This window comes from Globicephala melas, chromosome 20, assembly GCF_963455315.2.
Source record: "Globicephala melas chromosome 20, mGloMel1.2, whole genome shotgun sequence".
NCBI classification, from domain to species: domain Eukaryota; kingdom Metazoa; phylum Chordata; class Mammalia; order Artiodactyla; family Delphinidae; genus Globicephala; species Globicephala melas.
The window spans coordinates 175654-192595 of record NC_083333.1 but is presented as its reverse complement, the minus strand read 5'-3'; the positions used below and the strand labels follow the sequence as shown (position 1 = coordinate 192595).

The following is a 16942-nucleotide window of genomic DNA, read 5'->3' as shown; positions in this document are numbered from 1 at the left end:
AGGCACACTGGGAAAAGCCCCCCCAAATCCACATACTTCACTCAAACTGAACTCCAAGAAAACTTTTCCCCAGTAGTTAATTTCACTTCTTTGTTTAATCTGCACCTCTATAGGTCAGGCTATAGATTTGAAGAGTCAAGTACTTGTAGACCAAAGACGTCCCCAGAACATGAGAACTAAATAAGGCAAAGTCCTCAAAGCTTAAAAGAAATAATTTTCGGACAACTGAGGCTGTAATACAGCCAGTGAGTGGCACTTAGGGACTTAATACTCTGAGGCAGAACATGATGAAAAGATAAAACTGGTTCAGAAAAGTTTAGATATAAATGGAGCTGTAATGAATGGCTCACTAAGGATCATGAGGCTTATATGTAAACATATCCCCAATTTAATAAAGCCAAGGATCACAGGAGCCCCTGGGCCATGCCACAGACGACCCCCAGGCTTCCTCTGAGGAGATGTCGTGGTGCAAGAACCCGGCAGAGATTATGGATCCCTCTTCTCTGCTCCCCACACACAGCTGTATTCATACTCTCATGACTGCTCATCACACTGCATGAGAATTTTTCAGTTTGCCTATTTGTCTCCCTACTACACTATGGGCCCCTAAATTCAACAAATGCAATCAATTTCTATAATAATGTACTAAGCATCTGCTATGTGCTCTGAGGTCTGATTTTCATCTTTGAACCCCTGCAACCAGTCACATGGTAGGTGCTCTCTAAATGTCTGACAAATGAACATCTCCCAAGGGAATGATAACAGCCCACGTTTATTGCAAGCTTACAGGTGCTAGCAGGGTCCTAAATGCTTTGCATGTTTTAACTCATTGGATCCTCACAAAAACTATGAAGCAGGTACTCTTGTTACTCATTTTATAGATGAGGCAACTGAGACCAAAGGGTTAAGTGGCTTGCCCAAGGGTTCAAATCCAGGCAGGCGGACTTCTGGGCAAGGGGCCTGAGGGCAGGGACTGCCAATAGAGTATTAACTGCTCAGTGCACAGTTCTCGACAAGGCTAACTGGCTTGTGCAAGTGGTAAGATACAGTGGGCATGACCAGCATCCTAGGTTAGCTGCAGGAACAGAAAAACCTTCACTTCCCCAAAGCCAACCATCCCCAGCATGTTTTAAATGGTAGCCTGAACCAGGTAGCTATAAACAGGCAACTGGCCCCATACCAGCCACCTCTACGGTTCCACAGGGAATTCTCTCACACTCCATTGCCTCTGCACTTTCTTTTCCTGTTCCCTGGACTATTCAAAAAGTCAAGAAGCACTTGAGGAAGGCTGGCTGTAAGAGGTAGTGAAATCTATTTACCCCTTTGAGGAGCTGTTGGCCCTAACAAGGAAGGTTTGGAAACAACTGAACTATATAAATACCTAAGATGAGCTGGAGTAATTTATAGAATTTCATTACTGATTATTTCTATCAGGATTAACAAATTCATCAACTCAGTTGCCAGCATTCTTCCAAGGAATCAGAAAAAGAAAGACACCAAGTGGATTGGCCAGATCTTGGTATCAGATGAGGGAGTCAGTTTAGAACTCCAAATGATTTGGGGGAGTTCAACTCTTGAGAATTTATCAGCCAGAAGACTGTGCCCCATTCTGAACTGTATGATTGTGAGCTCTTCCCCAAGAAAGGATGTTCTCAGAGTAGTGCAGGGACCTGCAAAGCACTTGAAAACTTTTTCAGAAGACTCTCCAAATTTGTTATTTAGTAAAACAGCCATGTAGCCTTTAGGCTTTCAAAAAGGTCTAGCATGTTTTAGAATGATTTGGATCTGCAGTCAAGATTCCTGCAGTGTGTTCTGGAGGTGCCCAAAGGCCCAGTGGTGGTCTTTAACACATGGGTGAGTTTGTGGCAGCTGAGCGCCGATCTATCCCCAGAGCAGTTCTAACCACTACCCAGCCCTGTACAAACAAGGCTGTCAGGTCACCACCCTTTTTTTTTTTTTTTTTTTTGGCCACACCGCGAGGCATGTGGGATCTTCGTTCCCGACCCGGGATCGAACCTGCACCCCCTGCAGTGGAAGCTCAGAGTCCTAACCACTGGACCACCAGGGAAGTTCCCACCACTCTTTCTTTTTAGTTGGTACCAGAAGCTGAGAAACATCCCAAGTGATTTCCCTGAAGGTGTACACAGAAACCCTTCCCACTCAGACCAAAATGGAGTGAAAACTATAGGGGAGGGAGTGCCTTAGCCCCAGGAGTGTGGGAAATGCACCGGATGTGCCACATGCCACCACTTGCTTTGCTGAATATTTTACAAATGCTGGCTTCTGAGCTCTGACAACCCAGAGGCATGCAGATCAGGCTGCCCCTAGGTGTCCTACCACTCTTGTCCCTTCACAGGGACAGGGATGAGAATTTCCAGAGATGCTGAAAAGCCTTGGTTCCCAGTGAATTCCCCCACACCCTCTCTGGACGCTGACATGAATTCTTAGACTGATAACAGGAATCACGGCTGAAGGAGGGGAAGGACAGAAGAGCTAAGAGCCTAAGCCTGTTCCCAAACAGGAACAACTACATACCGTTTTGGTCTTCAGCACCACACGCTGGAAAGGAAAGAGAAAGAAGGCGTCTGAATATGTGACGGCACGAGGAAAGTCTCCAGCCACCCTGCCTTCACTTCCGAACTCTGACTGCTCACCTGCTGGGAACCAGGCCGGCCAAGAGCCCAGACAGAACACCCGCCCTCCTCACTCCCCCTACATGCGGAGGACTCACACACAGCTCCTGCCGGGGTGTCTGGTCTAGTCTTAGAAAGAGAGATTCCACTGCTTTGCCATGAACAAAACTGCCAAGCAGGAAGGATACTGCATAAGCACAGTGTCCTTTTCTGATGCTTCTGAAGCCAGCACTAAGTCAAGAAAGGAGGAACAGTCTGATCCAGTCAGCCAGGGAGTCGGGATGCAGCCCCCCGGCGGAGCCATCTCCTAGTCCCAGGTCCTCGCCACTCTAGGGAGGTTCTGGGGACGATCCCAAAGGGGAGAGTCTGTGATCAGGTGACCAGTCAGATGTCCCCTAACTCTGACGAATCTGAGCTTCTGGGAGAGGAGAGCCCCAAATCCGACTTCAACCACTGTTAGCAGGCAAGGAGTCAAAACGACCTGCAGGACCAAATCAGCGGGGGAGGGGTTGTTGGGGGGCAGGGGGCGGGGGTAGGTTCTGGGTGAAGTCACTTCAGGAAATGCAGAGTTCCACACGGCTCAACTCCTCTCTCTTCTGCAGGACTTCTCTGCCTTTACTGTTCCATTATTCATCCACCATGAATCAGCAGCAGGGACATAAAGTTTCTTTTTTTTTTTTTTCCAAACTCATCTGAGCACAGACCTTGATATTTTACTGGGCATCGCTGAAAATGATACCATGCTTTGGGAAATGAACAGCCCAAGTGCAGGCAGGACACAGTGTTCTTGCACCGTGTGTGCAAAGAAGGAGTACTGGTAAAGGCAGTAGTCAGTATGGCAGGGGTGACGTGTGTGGGGAAAGGCCACGGACTTGGACCAGGAAATCCTCAGTTCAAATCTGGGCTCTACAATAAAAGGAAGACACTAATAACGCCTATTTCACAGGCTGCCCTGAGGAGTAAATACCCAATCCCAGCCCTCAACTCCAAAGGACAGCTATTATTAGAGGCTGCAGATGTGTAAGGTGACTCCTTCCTGGGCTAAAAGCAGGGAAATTTAGTCAGGTCGATGTCGACTCTCAAGAGAGACAGCAAACACTCTGGAACTCCGTGCAGCTGTCACCCAGGCGGCCCCTCACCCAGGTGCTGTAGCCCCTTCTGATCCTTGTACAGCCGCGTCACCCTCTCCATCAGCTCCCACTTCTCACAGCAGCCCTTGTAGTTGACGAAGTTGCGAGCCAGGATCTCTTTGAGCTGCCGCACGGTTAGACCTTCAATGTCCTCCAGGTCGGTCAGGTCAGACAGAGAGGCCCTCCGGCCTGGGACGAAGCTGTCCTCTGAGTCAACAGACTGCAAAGGCAAAGATGAGATCGGTGGGCTCAGCTCCCCCAACCCAGGCTCTCCCTCCCAGGACCCCAGAGCACTCATCACCCCGTGCTTTTGGTGACTGGCCTCAAGAGGAGTAGGAACAGGAGTAGTAGCTGGCATGGCGCCCTGCATCGCAAGAGAGACTGCGGTGTCTTCCCAACCCGAGCCCTGTGCTCAGGCGCAGCCGGCCCGACCCGCCCAGCAGCATGACCCAGTAGAAGGAGCTGCAGTCTGAGGCAGGTGGCCCTGGCTTTGAATCTGATTCCTCCGCTGATTAGTACTGAATAGTATCAGGCAAGTGGCTCACCTCTCGGAGCCCAACTGCCCCTCCATGAAGAAGAGGCAGCAGACCTGCCCCACAGGGTTGCTGTGATGACTAAACGCAGCAGCAGAAACTACTGAGAATGGTGTTGGTCCTTCTCCCCCGGAGACAGTTCTGCTTTCCCACGAAGGAGGCCACCTCCTGGTCAAGCATCCTCTCTATGCACCCGTGACAATAGCTCCACGGCCCCGATGGCTGTGCCCCCCTGTGCACTGGGCCCGCCACGGCTGAGGCCTGAACTCCCTCCCATCTTTCCTCCTGACTATCTGACTTCCTTCCCCTAACAATGGCTACTGTGTGCTAGAAGCAGAAGAAAAGAACAAGATTTGCACAGCGGCACCGGGAGCCTGCCCTCTGGCAGCTCTTAGAAAGTCAAGAGACTGGAAACTAATGGGCCATGTGGCTCCCCAGTCTCCACTGTGACTCACAACTCCACACGAACACACTGACAGCCACAAAGGTTAATCTGGAATGCTAACACTAAACTCCACCCCTGAAAACAGAATTTCAGAAGGACTATCATCACACACTGATTCTCCTCTCTCCACTTTGAGTCTGCCAAGAGGTTCCTAATAACATCCTAAGAATGCCAGTGAAAGAGCAAAGGCAAAGGCACAGACCCAAGCAGGGGCCCCACCTGCGTCTCATCCTCAGCAGGTGCTCTGGCTGTGCTCTCCAGGTAGACGGGTTCCTCTTGGTCCTGAGACACATGGCCATTGGCCTGTGGGAAGAAAAAGGTGCCATCACATCCACAGAGATGTCCCAGGGATAGCATGGGCCTCTTGCCAGCTCACACCATATCCAAAACGCATTCCCATCTCCCCCGGAAATCTGGAGTCTCGCATAACAGCACTACAAAAGCCTGCTCTTTAACACTGACTTTGTCAGGCAGGGAAGCAATAGAAATAAATTTCAACTCTAGAACAAGATGCATTAATTCTGCCCACCACCAGGACGGCATTAACCGCCACTCACCGTCAATTTAGTCTGTTTGAACACTCCGAGTGAAAGGAAGATAACACGTCCACTCCTGTGAGGGACCGCTGTCAAGTTTTTTCCTGATACTGACCCCAAACTACCCTCCCGACAACTTCTGCCCACCGTCCCTGGTTCTGCCCCCAGACCAATGCCAACTATTTTCTTCCCAGCTGTTCATATCACAGCTTACCTTCCTCCACACAAAATCTCCCCCACTTCCTCATCTGGCCTGGATGAGACAAAGTTTCCAGACCCTCACCACCCTACCCCTCTCTTCTGGCTAGTTGCTGCTCTCACATTCTAGAAATATGCTCCAACCAGCAGGGCACACTATTACTGAGAGCTGTCTTGAAACCTGGTCAAAAATTATTATTAGCCTGAGACTATTTAAGACAAACGCCTGTGCTTAAGAAGTTTCATTCTGCTTAGAATTCTAACTTCTCAAAAGGTTCCTCCTAGATACTCCTTCAGGTTTTGCCACAGAGTAGTCAGAACTGTGAGCCTCCTAATCCCATCACCACTGAAGCCACAAATCCCTTAACTAGATCCTCTTCACCCACTGCTCCCAACAGGCAAAGGGCCTGGTGTGAGCCCAGAGCAAAGAGGTGTCTGAGCTCACAGGCCTTTTCCACTGGTCTCAGTAAAAGAAACCAGTCACTCACTGCCTCTAGCCGCTCATCTCAGATTAGGATGCATAATACGGAGCTAATTAATAACAGGCAAGCGAGCTTCCCTGGTGGCGCAGTGGTTGAGAGTCCGCCTGCCGATGCAGGGGACATGGGTTCGTGCCCCGGTCCGGGAAGATCCCACATGCCGCAGAGCGGCTGGGCCCGTGAGCCATGGCCACTGGGCCTGCACGTCCGGAGCCTGTGCTCCACAACGGGAGAGGCCACAACAGTGAGAGGCCCGCATACTGCAAAAAAAAAAAAAAAAAAAAAAAAAAAAAGAACAGGCAAGCAACTACAGTGGCAATGAAGAGTAGAAATAACCATCACCACCAAAAATGCCAAGGGACGATACAACCCCACATATAGTACACATGTACGGAGATGCATCCAAAACAACGTCTAGTTTTCTCTTAGATTTACGTCGGTGTAGTACACACTGGCCTCCTGGTGTCACCTTGGAGTTACAAAAAGTCTTTCAGAGCCTAACCTCATCCTAAGTAGACAGCTTCTTGTATGTCCTTTCTTTTCCAGGAAAGAGAAACTAGATCTCATGCTGCAAAGTATGCTCCTGTCTTTTCAGTTTGCCCACTGGCTAAACCAAAATCTACAATGAATATGTGTGCACAGTTGTGCTTATTCCACACACTTTCTTCACCAGCAACTACTGCCAGGACATTAAAGGTACAGGAAAGGGCCCTGGTAGGGTGAATGGTATAAGCAGATTTGCATCCTGGGTGCAGTTCGCTGTAGAATCGTTGGGCAGCCACGCACAAGTTACTTTGCTTCCCCTGTTTTTCTGGCTGACAAAATGCAGACCTCACCAGAACAGGGGATGTGAGCTGACCTGAAGGCCCTCTGAAAACATCAGAGAAGTACCCAATGAGATCCGGTACACAGTGTCTCCTGTGGGTGCAGTCTGGAAACTTCTGATTAATGAAAGGAAGCTTAAAACCGACTCCTTTCATTGGAAAAGCCACCTGAAGGTTCTTGAGGGAAAAAAAAAATCCCTCAAGGCACTCTCCTGGCTCTCCATAAACACAGCGAAAACACTTAGTCAAGCAAAGGGAGGAAGTCAAAGCAGGAGCCCAAACCTGTCCAGCAGACAGAGCCAGAGCTGAGGGAAGAGTTAAACTCCAGAGCGCACTGGGGAGAAAGCAGGCTCAAGCCAACAAGGGAGCTGCTGAGTTTCCTGAAGGTAAAGCATGCTATCACAGTGGCCTTTATGCCTCAGTGCTCGTCAGAGCTGAATCAGGGGGCCCCATCCTGGCAAAGGAAGTGATCATAAACAAGAGGTAGCAGCCATCCACATCCTGTGTGGGAACTGACAACACTGGCACGTGCCTGCTCTAGGCGGCTCAAAGCCCTTTAGACGTGAGATCACGCTAGTCTGTCCTCCCAACATCCTGGCAAGAGCAAAAGTGGTCTGGATTACTAACCCCATTTCATTGTTATAGGCTCAAACCTCACCCAAACTGACCCAAGAGTCAGTGACAAACTGGATGTGGAAAACGGATTTCTTAGGTCCTAATCCTCCCACTATTGCCCAAGCCATGTAAGTAAAAGGCTCACTAAGGCACCTACGTATGTCTACGGGACGCCATCATGCCTTACACAACGGTGAGGTCCACCTGCATCACTCTAATCCAATAGTTGGTTTCTGCATCTACCTTCCCCCTTAGAGGGGCTTTCTCAGCACAGAAGCAATGTGTTACTCATTTCTGTACTTTTCATGCCTGGTTCATGTTTCAGTCGATGTGCTGCTCTGAGCTTACCATTCCCAGGCCCCACTAGGATGCTGGTAAGGCTGCTTACTGTTCAACAGCCCACCAACCACTGCCCCACCCAGACAGAGGCTGGCAAGAGAAGCAGCGCCCTTGTCCTAGTCACAGTGTTTCCCCACTCTCCCTTCCCTCTACATGTTCCTTTTCTTCCTTTGTGCCTTGTGACGGTCACTGAGGAACGGAGTTCCCCATCCGGCCAAGGAAGACCACAACAAAGGTGAGTAAGTAGGAGGGCAATTTGAACAGAACTAAACACAAAGAATACCAGTGAGTTTTCTCAAAATATTTCTGGAAAAATGAATTTTTAAAAACTCTCTAACTGGGATATGTATATATTAAAAACAAACAAAAGGCCTTCCCTGGTGGCACAGTGGTTGAGAGTCCACCTGCCAGTGCAGGGCACACAGGTTCGAGCCCTGGTCCAGGAGGATCCCACATGCCATGGAGCAGCTGGGCCCGTGAGCCATGGCCACTAAGCCTGCACTCTCTAGAGCCCGCAAGCCACAGCTGCTGAGCCCACACGCCACAACTACTGAGGCCCACGTGCCTGGAGCCTGTGCTCCGTGACGGGAGAGGCCACTGCAGTGAGAGGCCCGCGCACTGCGGTGAAGAGTAAGTAGCCCCCGCTCGCCTCAACTAGAGAAAGCCCGCACGCAGCAACGAAGACCCAACGCAGCCAAAAAAAAAAATGAATAAATAAAATAAAATAAAAAATTAAAACAAACAAAAAACACAAACACCCAGTATCGTGCATCAATATCCCTGAAAAAAGCCAAAACGTGAGTTGGATGTCCAGAAAACATCATCCCTCATCAGTAAGCAGAAAGGCATCACATAATCCGGACACTTAACCTTGCCCCACTCCCACGGTACAGGCGGGAGAGGAAAACGAGCCCTCCAACTGGCAGAGATGGTGTGGCTGCAAATGGGCCCGTACCTGCTGCCGGTCCCGAGCCTGGGCTGGGGGTGAAGAAGGGAGGCCGGGTGAGGTAGGAGGTATCGTGCTGGTGTGAGGCTGGGTCAGGAAGGCCTGCTGCTCGGGGGAGTCCGGGGACAGGCTGGGGGCATGAGTCCTGCCCTCCTGGGAGATTACAGGCTGCTGGCCAAGCACCAAGAACACCAGCTCCTCTTTCTCCCGGCACATGTCGGTAGAGATGTCATGGAGGCTGAGATAGTCCCTCAGGTCCTTCACCTTCATCTTCATGAGCTCCTCCCGCTGAAAGGCTGTGGCTCGGAAACGCTGGCAGAGAAGGCAGAGGCGGGGCCCGCTCCCCACTTGGCTCGAACAGGCCACGCAGAAATTCTTCTTACAGTCCAAGCAGGTCTGCTGCTTAGAGCAAGAGGCAGAGGAAACCACGTCAGACAGTGAGAACAAGACAGTGCGATGGGAGCTGGGCGAGACTCCCCCATCACTCTTACTTTTACTGAGCTCCTCCTCTCCCTGCGCGTGCAGGCTACCTTGCAGATTTCAGGGTAAGAGCCACTTGGAGGTGGCGCAGCCCCTGTAGGCATCATGTATCCACATACAGGACACTATGTGGAGTGTTCCGTCGGAGGCTTACTTTATTCATTTTACTGGTAGAGAAATGGAGGCTATTAATTAAGACTACCAGCTTCAGGATAAAAAAACCCCGCATTTTCACTGTCTCCCTCCTCCATTTCTTGTGGCGTCACCTTGGGGGTCTAACTCAGCCTCTCTGGGCCTCAGTTTCCTCATCTGTAAAGCAAGGCGATAACAGCAACTGCCTCATATGATTGTTGTAAAGTTAAGAGATAATGCATTTAGTATATCTGACACATGAGTCTTCAATAAGTTCAGTGTTTTAATTATTCTTGCTAGGAAATACAAGCCAATGATAAGAGTCAAGATTCAAATCCTGAACTATGATTCTTTCTACTTTATTGCTGAGATAAGAAAGCAAATGCATAAAGGTTATGGTGGTGACTGTTGTTACTATTAATGTTATTCATTAAATCATTGAGGGGCCACTATGTGCTAGAGCTAGATTTGGCTTGTCATTTAATTCTCAAAGCAACCCCGCAAAGTAGGTATCCGCGTACTTCCCTGTTTTACAGACCAAGCATCTGAGGCCTAGGGAGATTAAATCCCATCCTAAAGGGCAGGCAGTAAAGAGTAGAGCTGGGATTCTCACTCGAGGTCTGAGTTTGGTGCCCACAGTCATGCTCACATTGCCTAACTCAGCCCCAGGCGAGCCTACAGCTGGGCTGAGTCAAGGGCCTGGCTCTCCATCTCCCAACTGCCAACCCCGTGCCCCGTCTGCAGAGGCTGAGGCCCAGGCCCACCCCCACCCCAGGAAGGCCCACTCAGAGTGCTGGGAACTCAGTGGTGCCTGAGAGCCTACCCAGGACAAATATTTAGTCAGCTCCAGGAGGCCCTCTGGACGTGATTAGGGAGCTCTCATCTGTGAAAGTACAGGGTGTCTCAGATGGGCGACGAGAGCGCCTGGAAGGCAAGCTGGTACCGCCTGGCAGCAGCTCCTCCCAGGATCGCAGACAACACAACTCATGAAGGCTTGCTCAGCTCACAGGAAGCAAATCCTCGGCCTCTCGCCCCGCAGGCTGACCGAGCACGGTGACATCTGACTGAGGCCTGTTCCAGCCACCAGCAGGCCACATGCCACCAGACGGGTAATCCCTGGGCCCACGGGGCTGGTCCCGGAGGGCGCCCTCACTCATCCTTTAGAGAAATTAAAAACTTTTCATCCTGTGGTGACTTAAGTATTAACCTAAAGATTTCCGCTCCCTCTTTTCTAAGTATAGAAAGTTATTCAAGCTAACAAGAATGCCCAGGAGACTGAGATTCCCAGAGTCGAAATCACAGATACTCTTGTGTGGCACTGAAGTAAAAGTCTGCATAGCTGACATCGTTATAGTTCGTTTTCTCTAAGTGTCATTCGTGCAGTAAAGGAAAACAAGCATAATGCTTACCATCGTTTTGACTAGTGATACTTAGAAGCTGGGGAAGGACACATATCAAGCTCCCTTATTCTCTACACAGTTATAACCAGACAATAAAATGTTCAGCGACTGACTGGAAAGGACGCATGGCTGCACTCGCTTCATAAGGGTTCTGGGACCAGTAGCCACTCAGGTAGAAACTGAATGTTTTTGGGTATTGGGGGTTCAGTCATATCTAAAGCTTTTCTGTTGGGCAATGAGATGTGCTTAGGATGACAGAGTGAAATGACGAGGCTTCCGTGTAGTAAAGCTGTAGGTCCTGACGTGGAACATTATTTAAGTCAATGCAGTTTGATAAGACCTAGCTTGACACAATTAAAAAGCCCCAAGTTGCTCAATCAGCCAGATCTAAACACCTCTCTTCTTCAAAGGTGTGCAGCGTATTGGATGCAAGATCAGAATGCAAAGGCAGCAACCAACCCAGCTTCTCCGTAACCCGCAGCTCGCCAGGGATTCTCAAGTCCCGGCATTGGCATCTGAAACACACCCTAGGGGAAAGAGTAAGACAGCGCTCTCTTGAGGCTAAAACCTCAGTTTGCAGAGGCAGAAGAGAACAAAGGAGAAGGGAAAAGCAGCTGTCAACAAATGTGGGCAGAACAAGCAAGGGAAATACATATGTATAAATTCTAGCAAATGGTGCAAACTGACTCATGAGGTCGCATGAAAGATGACCTAGGGGAGCCGACGAGCCTGCACAAATGCCAGGAACACAGGCAAACACCAGCATTGGGAGGCTGGCAGGGGCACCCGCCTTTGCCAATCCACCCTTCCTTGTTCTACCCTCTCCCCAGCCTCGTTCCCTGGCACAGGGCGGGCCCACTTTCTCAGCCCACCAGCCCCTCCTCCTAGCCATCCTGCCCATAAGCATCCCCTCCTGCAGCCCACCGGGAGGAAAGGGGCAGCCCGAGGCATGACACACTAGGATTAAGTCCTAGCTGGTCACGTCCCAGCTAAGGGAACTTGTGCAAAACAGATAACCTCCCAGAGCGTCAGATTCTCACCTGTAAAGTCGGAAGCTCAGCCTACCTCCAAGGACTACTCAAGTACTACAGGAGCTAAGGCACAGCAAACCTCAGCGTGCGGCGGGCGCGCAACGCACTTAAAGGTAACACCGTCACCTCCTTTTCCCTTTCCCCCGTGCCTCATCTCCGACGCGGGCCAGTACCTAGGAGCCACCCCCTTTCTACTCTGAGATTTGAGTTTCTCTTCTACGTTCCCAAGTACAACCTCCCTGCCAGACCACCTCCCCAGCCTCCTGCTCAACCTGGTCAGCTCAAGAGGCTGGGCGCCAAACTCCCTCCAAAATAGGCAGGGCTGCTGCTAGACCATATGTAGGTGTTACCAATACAGATGGGATATGAGGCTTGTGGCAAATCCCAGCCTGCCATTTCTCTCTGAGACTGGAAACTCTGGGAAGGCAGGGCTCCATCTTTCTTACTACGTCCTCTCTACGAAGTCCTTAGTGCTCTCTGGACTTTGTACCCAATAAGCAGTCGGAAAATACTGACCTCGATGAAGAAAGGAAAAAGAGACAGTAGGATTCATGTAATCACGTCAATTCAAACACTTCTAGAAAAGACATTTTAAAAGCCTGCAGCTGTTAAATGCCAAACCCTTAAGATAAGATGCTGATCCACTTAAGCATGAAATTACAAGTGCAAAGTTCTCATAGGAGAAAACATCCTTAATATTCACAAAATTAATCCATCCCTTTGTGGCAAGAAAACATTGTACCAATAACCATCTTTTACCTTCCAGACTGGAACTTTCTTTCCCCCCACAAAAGCTCTTCTTGCTACAGAAGCTTTCTTTTTGTCTCCTTGTGTGGCTGCGTATTTGCCCCCATCTTCCTGTCAGACTACAAGCTCCCTACTAAGGAGGGCTGACATTCTTCATCTCTGCCTGCCTAGCCCACGCAATGTCTGACACACAGTAGATACTGAATAATATATTTTCCACTGAACCACTGAATAAAAAAAAAAAAAATCCTTATTTTAATCACTGTCAGGCTCCTAGGCACCCAGACCGATTCTCTGCCTTCTTTAGTTTGACCTCCTCCTCCGTTTCATCTGTCTTCAACAGCTGTGTGCCCTTGTATCTTAGTAGCTAAAGTACCTGTTGTATCTGAGTCTCAAATTTTTCATCTGTAAAATGGGTTAACAACCACTTCTTCACAAGGTCTGGCACAAAGAGCTGCTCACTAAATGGAAGCTACCTCGATCAATCTCGGCCTCCACCCTACACCAGGCTCTGGGAACTTCCCGCCAGGTGTGCAAGAGCTTCCTAAGTGCTACTCCTATGGCTCCATCGAATTACCCTCCTCACGAAGCCACGTCTGCTCCCTGAAATGGGATCAATCAGGTTGCTGCTTTGTTCAAACTCCTTCTGATGCTTCCTTGTTGTCTGGTGGCGATAGACTCCTTACCATGGCAGTCATGGCCCTTTACCACCTGATCCCAACCCTGCTGCCCTAACTTCCCTGGCCAAACAGGCACTCTGGCCAAACAGGCCACTCACAGTTCCCAAGTCCACCTTGAACTTGCTCCACATCTGGTGCTTTTACCTCAGCCACTGCTTTGCAAATCAACAAACTTTCCTTCATCCGGCTAGAATTATCAATTTACCAACAATGCCTGATGCCCTAGTACTTAACTTATGCAACTGACTATTATTAGTTCTTTGTAAATGTGGGCCTCCTCGACCAGACAGTAAGCTCCCTAAGGGAAAGACCTATGTCTTAGTATTCTCTCCACAAAACTGTAAGCTCCAGCTACTAGCATGCTGCTGGGACAGAATCGGCCCTCAGTGAAAATCTTCAGCATGGAAATGTCAGCCATAAAGTGATGAAAATAGAAATTCTCTGGTCTACTTCCTCTTTTTCAAACTGCTCTCAACTCAGCAGTCAGTCGTTCATTCATTCATTTATTTCTAAAATTTTATTGCCTACCTACCACGTGTCAGTCACTGTTCTAGATACTGGGGAAAAGTTGTGAACAAAATTGACAAAATCCCTTATCCTAGGTACCATCTGAGAAGACAGGCAATCCACAAACACATGTATGTTGGGTGGTGATAACCACTATAAGGAAAATAAAGCATCTTCCCACCCTGACCCAACCATCATTCTCCTTTCTCTGGGGGCGGTTTCTTTGTTCATTCATGTTCTCTCTTCAGGCTGAGCAATGTTAAGAACTCGCTAGATCCCCTGGTTCTCTCAAGTTTCCAATGTGCTCGACATGCTTATCCTGAGCCTGGATCACCACCATCGTCCTCTCTGCGCTTTCTCTCCATTTCCACTCCAGAGGATAACTGACTTTAAAAAAAAAGGGGGGAGGGTGGTTTCAAACAAACCTATTGCAAATTCATGCTGCTTCCTTTATTTGTTTATTTCTTAATTAATTTTGGGGGGGGCGCTCCACACGGCTTGCGGGATCTTAGTTCCCTGACCAGGGATTGAACCCACAGCCTCGGCAGTGAAAGTGACACCTGGACCGCCAGGGAATTCTCCATGCTGCCTCATTTAAACGAGGGTTTTCCCTATTCCTTTCTTGCCAATTACTCTGCCACTTCAGCTGGTTGTTCCTAGCATTTCTCACAATGTAACAATGAAAACAGCACGAGCTTTGACATCCAACAGACTATTGATGCACTTGAGGAGTCCCTGAAACTACTACCTTAGATAAAGGGAACAATTTCTTCATCTGTAAAATGGGAACAAATGATAGTAATACACACATCATAGGCTGCTGTAAGGTTTCAGTGAGACAACGCATCTGAAATGCCAGGCTCAGTGCCAGGCACATGACCAGGACCCGACAGCCCTCCTTCCATCTCATCTCAGACCCTAACTCCACCCCACCGTCTCCACCACCGACAGCACTGAGGCCACGTGGCCCCGAGTTCCTCCTACTCACCACTTCAGTCTCCATCATGGACTGAACCTTTCAGCCTACGTATAAAAGGAGAGGCACCCCTGCCCACCGAGCCACAGTCCCCTGGCCTGCAGGAGCCTCTCTGGTTGAGTTCTCAGTGATTGGGGTAGCCAAGCAAACCACAACAAAGCTTGGCTACGTGCCCACCTTCCCCGCACTGCACTGAGGTGTAGGCAAAATACAACCTACAAGGCAAAATGCCAATTCTCCATCGTCTTACAGTTACAAAGGGGTGGCTGGTCAACACTTTGAGCTGCAGAAATTCTGACATGCTGACTGTCTTCTGGGAGAAAGCTTGAGAGTCAAAGACCTATGTTTGAATCCTGGCTCTGCCATTTAATAACCAGGTGATCTTGGGGCGCTACTTAAGTAGAGGGGAAAGAATGAGTATTTTAATGTCTCCAATGCTGTCAGGAACTTGACAGTTTCCTTTTTACCTGTTAAACTTTAAGCCTTAGTTTCTCATATGTAAAGTGGGAGTGTAGGGACCCTAAAACCTACATCATAGAGTTACTGTGAGGATTAAATGAAACAAAAACTCTATAAATTGCTTAAAATAGTCCCTGGCATACAGAAGGTGGTTTAGAAAGTATTTTTTCCTCTCAAATTTCTCATTATCATCATTTAAACGTCACATTCTAGGCTGCAAACCTCTCATTCTGCAGAAGAAGACAGATGCAGCAGTTCTCTGGGTCAGGGCTCACCTTCGGCCCCAGGCGTGCTTACCACAGACAGAGGGATGGCCCTCACCCGTACACCATGGCCCAGCCAGTGATTTTACCTCCTGCTCACTAATCTGGAGAACACGGCTACCATGCATTTCAAATGAAATGGCAACAGTAAATAAGCTCCAGTCTTCATCTTGTTAGGGTCCTGACGTACCTGAGATGTCCTTGACACTGTTTTCAATAAAAAGAACAAGTTCACCTGCAGCCAGGCTTTTTATGACGGCAGCTAATGAAGGAAATAACAGCAAGTGCCTGCTGCACCCCAAGCATCGCACCGGGCACCCTTCGCAGCTTAGCGCATTTTATTCCCACAGCATTGCGAGATGTTGACTTGGGTACAATTATTATATCCCTACTTCATAGACGGAGAAGATGAATCTCAAGACAGGTTAAGTCATACAGCTAGGAAGTTGCCTAGCTGCTATCAGAATTCAGATCTAGCTGGCTCCAAATCTATGCCAAGATGTGTTGCTTTTGCTTGGTTAGTTTTAATACCTTTGTGAAAGGACAGGTCTGGGTTGCCAGCTTTGCACAGGCAAAGGCCAGGGGCAGGCACCATGGAAGGGTCAGCAGACTTGCCTGAAGGCCTGAGGCTACAGCGACCGAGCAGGCCGAGAGGTCGACACTCACCTTCCTGGTCATGCTTGCGAAGTGGGCCCCGCAGGCCTTGCAGTTTGGTTCCGAGCCCGTGGGGGAAGGGAAGGAGCTGTACCCAGGGTTGGAATAGGCCTGCGTCCTGGCTCCCTGGGGTGGTGGGGCCTCCTCAGGCTGTCCATCCAGGCAGAACCAGTTGCAGCAGGTTGCCCACATGATAAAATCTGGCACGAGGGAGAAGGGGGTAAAGGTCAGAGTTAAGACACAGCTTGACGGCGTCCCCATTCCTGAGGGCACAGGTGAGCAGTGACATCAGTCCACACCTCCCATCACAGTCAAGGTGAGGATGGGCTTTCGGGGGCCACCGGACTTCCTACTGCCTCCTGCACCACACCCGCTGCCGTTACAGGAAAGGTGCGCACAGACGCCTGATCTGCAGGACAGGCCGGCAAAGGCAGCAGAGCTGGCACGCTACCTTTGAAAGGTTGCTGATGCCTGTTTGGGTTTAATCTGAGAGCTTTACTTCAAATAAAATCTTTTGTCTGGGGCTTCCCTGGTGGCACAGTGGTTGAGAGTCCGCCTGCCGATACAGGGATCACGGGTTCGTGCCCCGATCCGGGAGGATCCCGCATGCCGCGGAGTGGCTGGGCCTGTGAGCCATGGCCGCTGAGCCTGTGCGTCCCGAGCCTGTGCTCCGCAGTGGGAGAGGCCACAACAATGAGAGGCCCATGTACCACACAATAAATAAATATATATATATATATTAAAAAAAATCTTTTGTCTTAGCAATTACAAGTGGCCTAACAGCCATTTTATTCAGGAACATGACCTTGCCCCTAGAGCTCAGACAGATAGAGCTCTATCATACACACGTGTACAGTTCCACACTCACATTGACCATGGGGCAGAAGGATCATTACTTCCTTTATTTAGATGAGGCGACCCAGGCTCAAAGGAAT

The 16942-nt window shown here is 49.5% G+C and overlaps 1 protein-coding gene across 11 annotated transcripts in view; it reads right to left on the bottom strand.

The window, feature by feature from the left end:
* Positions 1–16942, bottom strand: part of RFFL (ring finger and FYVE like domain containing E3 ubiquitin protein ligase) — a 68886-nt gene that overhangs the window by 3884 nt on the left and 48060 nt on the right. For 8 of the 11 annotated variants that reach the window (XM_060291325.1, XM_060291333.2, XM_060291329.2 and 5 more), the window contains 5 exons: positions 16020–16207; positions 8688–9080; positions 4961–5044; positions 3773–3983; positions 2536–2559 (listed from right to left, as the gene is read on the bottom strand). In XM_060291325.1, the coding sequence (XP_060147308.1) occupies positions 2536–2559; positions 3773–3983; positions 4961–5044; positions 8688–9080; positions 16020–16207 (900 nt within the window). The remainder of the gene's footprint in view (positions 1–2535; positions 2560–3772; positions 3984–4960; positions 5045–8687; positions 9081–16019; positions 16208–16942) is intronic. The other 3 variants (XM_030850475.2, XM_060291326.1, XM_030850478.2) reach the window with 3 other exon arrangements.